Source organism: Gavialis gangeticus, unplaced genomic scaffold (genome assembly GCF_001723915.1).
Source record: "Gavialis gangeticus isolate Ggan-Ray unplaced genomic scaffold, GavGan_comp1, whole genome shotgun sequence".
NCBI lineage: Eukaryota > Metazoa > Chordata > Crocodylia > Gavialidae > Gavialis > Gavialis gangeticus.
Window position 1 is genome coordinate 22510910 of NW_017729014.1, and position 10615 is coordinate 22521524.

General features: G+C 51.7%; 1 protein-coding gene across 4 annotated transcripts in view; it reads right to left on the reverse strand.

Annotated features, from left to right (window-relative positions):
- Window positions 1-3100: 3100 nt before the first annotated feature.
- ECE1 (endothelin converting enzyme 1) overlaps window positions 3101-10615 on the reverse strand; it is a 57621-nt gene continuing 50106 nt past the window's right edge. For all 4 annotated transcript variants that reach the window (XM_019512009.1, XM_019512008.1, XM_019512010.1 and 1 more), the window contains 6 exons: window positions 10246-10349; window positions 8434-8544; window positions 7888-7955; window positions 7060-7250; window positions 5884-5979; window positions 3101-5425 (listed from right to left, as the gene is read on the reverse strand). In XM_019512009.1, coding sequence (XP_019367554.1) covers window positions 5249-5425; window positions 5884-5979; window positions 7060-7250; window positions 7888-7955; window positions 8434-8544; window positions 10246-10349 — 747 coding nt within the window. In that variant the 3' untranslated portion in view covers window positions 3101-5248. The remainder of the gene's footprint in view (window positions 5426-5883; window positions 5980-7059; window positions 7251-7887; window positions 7956-8433; window positions 8545-10245; window positions 10350-10615) is intronic.

Here is a 10615-nt window from a genome sequence, read left to right on the forward strand (position 1 = left end):
GTTTTGTTTCAACGTTTCCAACCTGCGTCATTTGTTCCATTGAAAATGTCATTTTGTTTTGAAATGTTTTTCAATTCTAGTGCAAGATAAACCCTGTAAAAACACTCCAAACCAACCTACAATGTTCTGGGTCAAAAGAAGCATTCCCTTTGAGCCCAAATAATATATATATATATATGTATTTTTTAAGTTCTTCCCCCTTTTTTGTTTCATTTTTCTGTCAACAAGTGGAAAGGTCAATGGCTTGCACAGCTTTGCCGTGAGTGGTTCCACAGGCCACCACAAAGCAAAGGCAACCCGCAGCTCTTCACGGGATCCTGGAGCCCATGTGACCAGTGTGTAAATAAAAAGGCAAGTTGGGACTATTCTAGCGAGAGGTTTTGTACCCTTCTGCCAGGTGTCTGATGGAGGTGGCTTGGCCAGAGGTGAGGAGCGTTTGCAGCTCCTGTTTAAAAGGCAGCTGGAGGAGTGATTCTCAACCTGGGCTGCCATGAGATGCTTTTAAGGACCCTGCAGGGTGCCATTCAGCATAAGGACCGTTAGGTGTACAGACACCTACACGCGATCCACAAGATAAACCCAGAGATTTCTTTTGGTCATCCAGTGTCGAAGCCATCCCGACTCGTCTTTCGGAGTTCTTTCCAACAGCACAATTGCTCTATTATTTTCCCTAGTCCACGAACAAGTGAAAGCTGAGAGACGGCATTTTCTGGGGAGGCCCTTGAGTATAACAAGGTTGAGCGCTTGACTGGAGGGATTTTAAACTGTTGAATGCTGGGCTGCACAAGTGCAGTTACAGGGCTGGGAGGCAGCCGCGAGATCCTGCTAAGGACAGAAAACAACAAAAGCCTGGAGGCCCTTCCCGGGGTACTGCATGACCTGGGGCCAACGTGCGGTGCATTCGGAGCTCTGCAGGGTTACTGGATACTAGACTTACAAAGCAGGGACGGTCTTTTGTCCATAAAACCTCTGCCTGGCCTGGGACTGAGTCTGCCCAGAGCTGTGCACAGGGAAAGGGATTTTTTTTTCGTGAGGAAAGAAAATGATAAGTTGGAAAGGAAAAGAAAAGTGGGAGCTTTTCTCAAGGCAGGTTGATATATATATATTTTTTAACAGCAGCAGCAGCTGTCTGCTTAGAGGTCTGGAACATCCAAAGTCAATTTGGAGGAGGTGGTGAAAAGGTGTGAGATAAATCAATGGCTATGTGGCTTTTAATTCCCCCCTCCCATTCTCTCTTTATCCGATGCCCCAGCACTTTCTGGCTTCTTTATAGCTGCCCTTGCAATGGGAATAGGAGGCCTGACCCCCGTGCAGCACCCACGATGCAGTCAGTGCCTCCGAGCTACTCACCTGGACTTGGTAAGCAGGGAACAGCAGTGCCTGTAGGACAACGGGGATCTCAGCACGTGACATGAATGCTGACCTTGCTGGGATGATGGATGCTTATCTTGTTGGGGTGATCTGACCCCAGCTGACTTCCTGCCCCTGGGGCAGGGGGCTGGACCCGATGATCTCGCGAGGTCCCTTCCAGACCTTATGTCTATTAAATCTATGAAATGAAAGGCAGGGACAATGCCTCAGGCCCAATAGAAAGTATTTTATTTCAATTACAATAAGCTCCACAATGAGGGGTGAAAAAATAGTTACAAAAAATTCCCTCCTTTTACATATAAATATTACAAGTCCCTCCAAGTCCTTCCCTTCGTCTACAATGCGATGCTGCCCCTCGTGCAGAAAGCAGGCTGGCACCCGTGACTCTCAGTGGTTTCCTTTTAAACCTGGGAGAGAGGGACAAAAGCCCTGGAAGGCCCCCAGTCTCCTCTGAACCCCTCTCAGGCAGCTCCCCAAAAGTGCCGGGAGCAGAGGCTGGGGGAGCCGGATCCCTTCCTTCGCTCCCAGGGAGATGGCTAGTCTAACGCTCACAGCCCGGACTGCCCCTTTCTTCTCCCCCAGTGCTTGGGCCCTCTCAATTGACAGCACATCTTGAAGCGATCACGGCATTCCTCTCCCCTCTGGTAACGAACATCAGATAGGTTCCAGCTGTGCGACTAGGCTACCTATGGGAGGAACATTTAGGCTGACATGAGAGAAAAAGCAAATTTACACAAAGAGGAAGGGAGCAGCCCAGGGTCAGCGCCGGGAGAGATACCGAGACACCGCCTGTCGTCGTGAGGCCTCAGCCTGTCTCGTTCGCCCGCGCAGAGCATCTCTTTGGGGTTTCAGCAGAGGTCAGTTTGCTTAGGTTGGGCCTCCCTGACTTTGCAAGGAAGGAAAGGGGCAGACATGGACACACATTCCCTTAGCAATGCCAACCAGCTACACCCAAGACTTGAGATCCAGCCATGGCACCGCACAGCTGGCAGTGGGGACCGGGACCACAGGATAACATGAAAATAGCATGCAATGGCACAGCAATCCCCAGACCTGGAAGTAGTGATTTCACTGTTTGGAGCCTGCATCAGATCACAGCTTTTAGGACAGAGGGTGAGGACGCATGAGCAGAAGAGCGGTGCTGTAGCAGTGACACTGCTCTCCCCCAGATAAACTTGCTGTCTGGGAGCAGCAGCTGATCTTCACAAGTCCTACCGCCCCGGGGTGGCCTGAATGTCAGAAATGCCTTTGTGCTGGACTGTGTTGCAGGTTCTTGGCTCTTTGGACTGCCAGGTCATAGAAGGCAGGGTAGACATGCACCTTACAGACTAACTAAGTCAGGCCATAGGCTGTTAGCTTTGTTCCCTTATTTGAAAGATGACCAGCCACCTTCCCCTGCACACCCAGGAGAACCAGCGTCCAGCCCCTGCTGGGTCTCCACTTAGAAGGGAGATGGGGTCTAGCACTTTCCTTTCAGACAGCAATGGGAGAAATCTGCAAGCCTCTACCACAGGGTCAACTCTCCCAGCCTGGGGGGTACTTGGGGGCTCTTCCATAGATTTCATAGACGTTAGGGCTGGAAGGGACCTTGGAAGACCATCGAGTCCAGCCCCCTGCCCCAGGGGCAGGAAGTCTGCTAGGTTCAAAGGATCCCAGCAAGATAAACGTCCAAATGTCTCTTAAAGGAGGCCAGAGTAGGTGCTTGCACTGCCCCCCAGTTCCCTTTCTCTCTCACATGCAACAAAGGCTGGCAGCCTATAAAGCGAGCCGGCATCACAACTCAGTGCTCCCAGCACCAGCCCCCATGGGACCATGCCATGGGACTCCAGTGTCTCCATGCTCCCAACTAGAGATCCTGCAATGTCCCTTTCGAGAAAGGAGGTGCTTCGATATGGCAGCATCCAAGGAGGCTACAGGGGTCAGTATGCAGTGGAAATACAAAGGAAGGACAGAGTGAAGAGCTGGGGGGCATGGTACTGAGTGCCCCCCTCTGCTGCCTTCTTTCCAGCCAGGGCTCCCTGCCCCTCTGGGTTCCTGGGGGATTGTTCCTTTGGGCTTCCCTTTCCTCCATCCGAGACTGGGATTGGAGCAGGGAGATTTGAGCTGAACTCTGCAGGAGCAAAACGCATGCACACTCATGGCGTTCAGCCTCCGCACAGGTCATTGCCCAGCCGAAGGCCAGTGGAAAGGGCTGCTTTCCCACACACAACTGCTGTTGTAAGGCACTGGGAAGTCTTTGACTCATGCTGTCGTCAGGCTCCAGGCAAGGTGGTGCAGAGCTCACGCCCATCCCCTTTCTGCAGGAACGGCCCCCACGAGGCAGGCGGGGGTGGGGAGAACAGTGTTGCTGGGCTGGTAGAGGATCATTCAAGGAACAGCTGCATTCCCCATGATCTCCACCAGCCCAGGGACCAGGCGGTCCTGTGGTTTTCCCTCCATCTTACAGAGCTGCCCAAAAGAGATGCTGGTGGTGTCGCTACCTGGTACCGGGGAAGGGGTCTCAGACTCCACAGGTTCATGAGCTGTGCCTGAACACAGCCGTTCCCCCAGCTTCAGTGGTCCATCCTGCCAGCCAAACACAAAAGTGACACACCACTGCGTGTGACACCAACACTGAGAACTAGCATGTAAAGAGGGCTGGGCTGAGCCTGGGCTGGCCCAAAACAGCAAGACAAAGGAAGAGCTCATCACACAACTTGCCCAAATATTTCATTAACAACATCTTTGGAAGGGGCGGAGGGTGTCTTGAGGGATGGGAAGCCATGGACTAGCTGTACTTAACACTGTACAACAAGCAGGCCTGCCTTCCCTTCCCTTGACATTCAGAAAGTAAAGCTATCCAAGAAGGCTTAAAGTTGCAATGAAGCCTTTGCTAGAAGAACAGCTGCCTCTTCTGCTCCGAGGGACAGTCTACAGCAAAACCTGTCTGCAAGCAGAACTTAGTACGGCGTCCAAGCCCCGTTGGTCTTGGCTGGAAAAGAAAGTGCTCAAGAGAAGCTCAGATTTTGTCGCCAAATGTAAGCGCTCACAGGGCAAAGGGCATCTCCTGCTCCTCACCCACAGCTCCTTAATGCTGCGTTCCCAACCCACTAGCTAGTCCGCAGTGGTCGCTGAGGACTAGGAGGATGGTTCCCTGAGCCGGTTAGTGAAGCCAGGGATTCAATAAGAATCCCGGCCGTTGGGGATGAAAGGTCAATTTGCTGCTCCGGTGACCCTGCAGGACCCTCCCGTCTCCTCTGTTTCAACAGAACAGGCTCTTCTGCAAATCTTACATCTATAGCCACGTTACGTAAAAACAAAAAAAAGGTAATAAATACACTAATCCTTTGCTTACAAAAAAGGCTTCTAAATGCATTATCCCTGAAATTTTCCAGTGTATTCCACAACGTTCAAAAATATTTTCCCAAAAATATATCTTAAAATATTTTACATATTTATATATGCATGTGTATCTATGCAGATAAGTGGATGTCAGACATATTTAGACCCAGTCAGACCGGTTATCCCTTTTGTCTGTGGCATTCCCTTTATGACTTTTAGCAAGAAAGAAAGGTCTTCAAACCTGGCATATGGCAAGGACTGAACTGCGTAGGTGTGAATAGGGGTTAGTGCATACAGACACACGCATATACACGTGCCCCATTCAAGGTGAAAAAGTCATTCACAAGTGGGTGAGAGTCCGAGGAGGCTTCACAGTGGATCCAATCTCAGATGATGCCGTGAACCTAGTGCTCAGGGGTCCGTTCCTGCCGAGAGCTTGACAGTTCGCTGAAAGAAGAAGTAGTTGCCCTTCGAGCAGAGGGTCAGGGAAATTCAATTCTTGATGAAGGACGAATAAGCCAGAAGCTGGTTCCACTCTTCCCCCATCCCCTTCTCTTCACCAGACTTCGCACTTCTTTTGGGGGTTCATGGGAGCGCCAGGAGGACAGTGGAAGTGCTCGGAGAACTCCTTGGAATTAGAGATAGTACCAATGACGCGGAAACGGGATGGGCTGTGGGGATCGGTGATGAGTCCTTCGTGGGAGCTCTCGGGGGTGCGAACAGAACACCAGACCTACAAACGCAAGGCTAAGAGAGTTAGGTCAAGGTCTTCTTTTTGGCTGGAAACGTGCTCCCTGTGCCAGCCCCCCGGGCATATGAAAATACAGATGTTTGCAGACGAGTTGTTGATCACAAAAAACTAATCACAGTGGACACAAACACAGGTGGAGTCCCAGCTTTGTCTCCCTTGTTTACCAGTGCCCGTACCCTGCTCGATACTGTGCAGAGAACACGTGTCCAGAAGCAGAGTAAGGCGCTAGTTCACAAGGACACCCCCCGGGCATTTCTTTAACGGAAGAGGCCCTATCAGGAGGGCTGGGCGTCTTGCTTTACTGTGAGCAAACATCAGACCAGTCCCACTACACCGAGGCTCAGAAGTGGGCAGCGTTATCTTGCAAGTCACACAGTGTCCCCAGAAACAGAGGGACAAGGATCGTACCCACGCGAGGCAGGGAGAGGGCAGAGACGTACCTGGGCAAACCCCACAAAGAAGAGCTGGTGATTGGTGAGCCCCAGGGTCGGCAGCATGTCCTCGTTCCCATTCTTCTTCAGCCAATTTAGGTAGGCCTGCGGGCAGGAGACAACCGTGGGTAACTGCATCCTCTGGTGAGCTAGTGGCTGTACTTACAGCATCAGCAATGTCTCCCTGCCCTGGGAACCCAATATACTGGACCAGTTAGAGATAGAGAAATTAGCCCCTAAGGGACTATACCTCTTTAGTCTCCACAGCATTTGCTGGCGGTTACAAAAGTCTTCCCCTCTGCCTGTTCTGAAAGAAACACTCAAAAGGCCCCAGGGCAGTGGCTCTCAACCTTTTGAGACTCCAGGCACCCCTCATTTGACTCGAGAGCTGCACTCAGAAAATGTCAGCTCTGAGCTTTCATTTATTTCTTGACTACGGAAAAACACTAGAGCAATTCTACTGTCGCAGAGAGCTCAGAAAGACCCCAGAGGAGCAGAATGGTTGTGACACCATGGATTCCTCACCGAAATCTCCGGTAGGTGTTTGCACATCTCAGTGCTAATACCCTGCGGCACCCTCAAATGGATCCTGCTGCATCCTAGTTGACAACCCTTGCCCTCGGGACTGGGACGGGAAGCACAAAATAAACTCGGGATGCCCAGCAAGAGGTGTGCTCCTTCCAGGGGCTGTGGATTCTCAGACCTACCATCTCCTGCTTAAGGACAGCAGATCCCAAGCTCAGGAGTCACCTGAAAATCTGTTTTTAGCTGTGGCCCGCCGTAGTGGTCCATGCCTTCACTCAGAAATGACACCAAGAACCGACGCTTGGTACCTTATCCTTTATGAGAACAGTGTAGCCTAGTGGGTAGAGCTCTGGACTGGGGGCTCAGGAGATCTGGATGCTATTCCTGGCACTGCTACTGACCGGGGCATGGCTTTTCTCTCTGTGTGTAAAATGGGGAAGATGATACCAACTCCTCTGCAGAGCACTTTGGGATCCACTCAGGAAAAGTGCTCTGTAAGAGCTAGGAAGTGTCCGTGCGGTGTTATGCTCATTGCTAGGTAACCAGGAATGTCTCCAGCTGCTGCATTCGATGAAACAGGACGAGCGCTCTGCAGTCCGCGAGTACAGGATACAACAAAAGGGAACAGGCGGGGGCCTGGACCCCGTGCTGGGCTCTTACCCGATAGGCAGCTTTCAGGCCTCCGTTGTCGGCAATGTTCTCCCCTAAGGTGTGTCTACCATTCACCGCCTCGCCGTTCACGGTGTAGTTGCCGTACTGCTCCACCATGCACTCTGTCTTATGCTTGAAGGCCTCTACCGAGGAGTTCTTCCACCACGGACGCAGGTTCCCATCTTTATCATATTCGCGACCTGTAAAAGAGCAGCCCGAGTGAGATGCGGGAACGGGAGCACACGTCACTGGGAACTCCTCCCAGCACAGTGACGCTGAAGGGCACCGGGCGGTTGTTTCAAGCTCACCAGCTTTCGTCAGTCACCAAGGCCACTGGAAGGCAGAGAGCACATTTGCAACAGCCAGGACTTTTCAGAAGGAACAGATACACCGTCTCTCTATTTTATGGGATCAGTGCAATTCCTACTGGAAGAGACTGCAGACATCTGTCTGTCCCATGCAACAGATCGGCACGGTTGCTTCTGAAGGTAACATGCTCCCCTCCACTGTTTGTCTTTAAGATGCCAGGTCTTAATAAGACCCAAGAGCATGTCCTCATTTTGCTGCAAAAGCAGCTCAGTGCATTTGCTCTTGCACCTCAGAGACTAGGCAAAGCCTCAGCTGCCAAACAGATGAACCTGCTAGGAAAGACACAGCCCTGACATAACTTCCTTCAGGTCCCTGGAGCTAGGTCAGACCTATGGCCAGGAGATCCCCATTCACACAGCCTCTTTCATCTGGAAGAGTGCCATCGACTGTCAGTACTATGTCCTGGCATGAGAAGCCTTTCAAGGCCATGTAGAAATGAGCCCTGTTGGGAGACTCCAGACTGCCCACCTTGATCATCAAAGGCGTGAGTCAGCTCATGGCCTACGACAACGCCAATCCCACCGAAGTTCAGCGACCTGTGGGAGAAAGACACGGAGCTTTAGGACACCTGGGCTGGACCCACTGTCTGTTCAAATGCTGCCCTGGTCCTGCATGGCAGGAATGGGAATGGGCTAAGGGAGGTGGATGCTGGACTCAGCAATGAAAGTGTGCTCCTCCAGCAGCCCCTCGCACATGCTGACAGCACTCACTGCCATGAAGACCTCTGGCATCTCCTCATGCAAGTCTGGCAGAGCTGGGAACCCCTCTGGACCCAACCCCCCCGATGCTATTCCAGCCCATGGCTCAACCTTTCATACCGAAAGCTGCAGCTGGTCATACACAGCAGCAAGAGACGTCTACCAACCTCCTACCAAGCGTTTACCATGGGACCTCTCCCCACCCACTCTGCTGGATAGCCACATTGAGGAAAAGCCAGGTCTTGTCCATTGTATTGATCCTCTCTCCCCTGCTCTGCTGGAGAGGGAGAGAAGACCAGCAAGAGGGGGCTCCTACTTGGGTGAGGTACGGGTGTAGAAAGGAGCCTGCAGGATCCCGGCTGGGAATACGATCTCGTTCTTGGTTGGAGAGTAGTAGGCGTTCGCTGCCGGAGGGGTCATGCTCCATCTGCAGGAAACAAGGGAAGGGTCATACCAGCAGTGAACATGCACATCTTCATCTCCCCCACAAACCCTGAGTCTCCAAAAATACTCGTGACTACAAGGGTGTGTAGGACGAACACAGCCATGAGGAAGGACTTCAGGATTCATTGCCACAGCACCGGGGAACAGCCCAGAGACAAAGAGCCCCAAAGCCATCAGTCACTGCAACTGAAGACAGGTGACAAAGATGCAAAAAGCTGCAGGAACAAGACTACGATACGACTCCATGTGATACTTCCATTGCCCACGAGAGGGAACCAGAGCCCTAAAGTAATCCCACCGGCTGGGGACAGTGAGGCTGCAGGACCACACTGGCTGTCTCCAAACAACACACAAACAAAACAATACCCCGTCCTGCTGTGGTTGTAGCACTCCTAGGTGGGAAACCCTTTGTGCAAGGTTTCTTGCTGAGCAAACATGTTGCACCACCTCTCTAATTTCCCGCTCGCTTCTTCCAAGCAAGACGGGCAGGGGGATTGAAGACGGGCAGGGTCTGGGCTAGGACTGGTGCCTCACTCTGCAATCTGTACAGCACCACGCACAGCAGGGCCATAGGTCTTGACTTGGACTCCCAGACACTTCCCACAGTCATAATCCCACCTTTTCCCAATGCTAGACCAAGCAAACATAGAAGGGAGCTGTGCACGTGTGCATATAGTTTAGCCTGCATAGAGCCCTGCTCAGGTGACAGGTAGTTAGGTGGACACAGTTCTTTGAGTAGATGTGATATCTTTTATTAGACCAACTAAATAGTTGGAAAAGTTGTTCGTTGCAAGCTTTCAGGCACAAACACCCTTCTTCAGGTATAGGGAAAGTCTGTTCTTTGGTGGAGGAAACAGGGACCTGCGCATGCTACAGCCTGGAGATTCCAGGAATGGGCAAAGACCATGGTTGAGGAGGGGCTGTATCTGAACTGCCAAGGCCCTAAAGGATGTGAATCAGACCCCAGTATTGCCCTATTTGCTGGGGCGAGAAGGGAAGTGTTCAAAGTGCTCCTCGGAGACTGTTGGCTGTTGGAGGTGGGGGCAATTTTGCTGCTAGTAGCAGTAGCAAAGGGGTTGGGCAGCAGAACAATTCAGGTGTCTTATCACCCTTCCAGAGGTATGAGCTGGAGCCCTGCTCCAGACCTGTCAAAGGCTGCTAGACCCACTTGGGAATGGCACCTGGCCATTCAGGCTGTGGAGTCGATGGCAGCTGGATGATGCTGACTGCATCGCTCCCTTGTGTGTCGGCATTAGAAACTGGGGTGTTGTAGCCACACTGGCAGTATAAGCCACTGGGCTTGGAAGGAGCTTTGGACAGTAGCAACCCCCGAAGCACCAGAAGTGGTCTTAGGTGTCCTCACTGTGCAGTGTTAATGGACCATCCATTCATGTGTCCTGAGAACAGGTAATGAAAAATGAGGAAGGAGACTGGAGTGGGTCCAGAACTGGACTCCAGAGACATTTCCATCCCTAAATCAATGTCATTCATCTTCATTATGGAAGAAGTCAGACTTTTTACTGGTCAGAGCTGGAGCTACCCAGATTGTATTCTCAGGTCTCCTGGCTGTTGTGCCAGCTTGCTCAAACTGTATAACCTATGGTTGCTCAGGTATCACCGTGCACCAGAGGAAAAACTTCCACCCCAGTCACCCAGTAGAAAAAACAAGGCAGGGAGGACTTACTGGTCTTGACTGGGAGGTTTCCGGAGCTGGTCAGCAGTCACTCTGGCTGAGAAGTTATAAAACTGCATGACGTTCTCGAAGTACAGGTCAGACACGGCTTCATACTGCAAAAACCAAACCGCAACTCAGCGCAGGAGAGGAAGCCAGGGAGCTGCATCCTTCCTGGTATCATGTAGTGGTCTCCTGAGGTCCTCGCAGGATGTCCACCTTGCATCGTGGATCTGCATCTATCCCTTGTACCCAGGCCCCAAAAGTTGACAGGCAACTGCTCTTCTGTCCCTAAACAAGTAACTCTGGGCCCTTCATATTAAATCCTGATATTCAGCCACACAGGGAGGCTACAGTTCATAGTTTCATAGTTTCTAGGGTC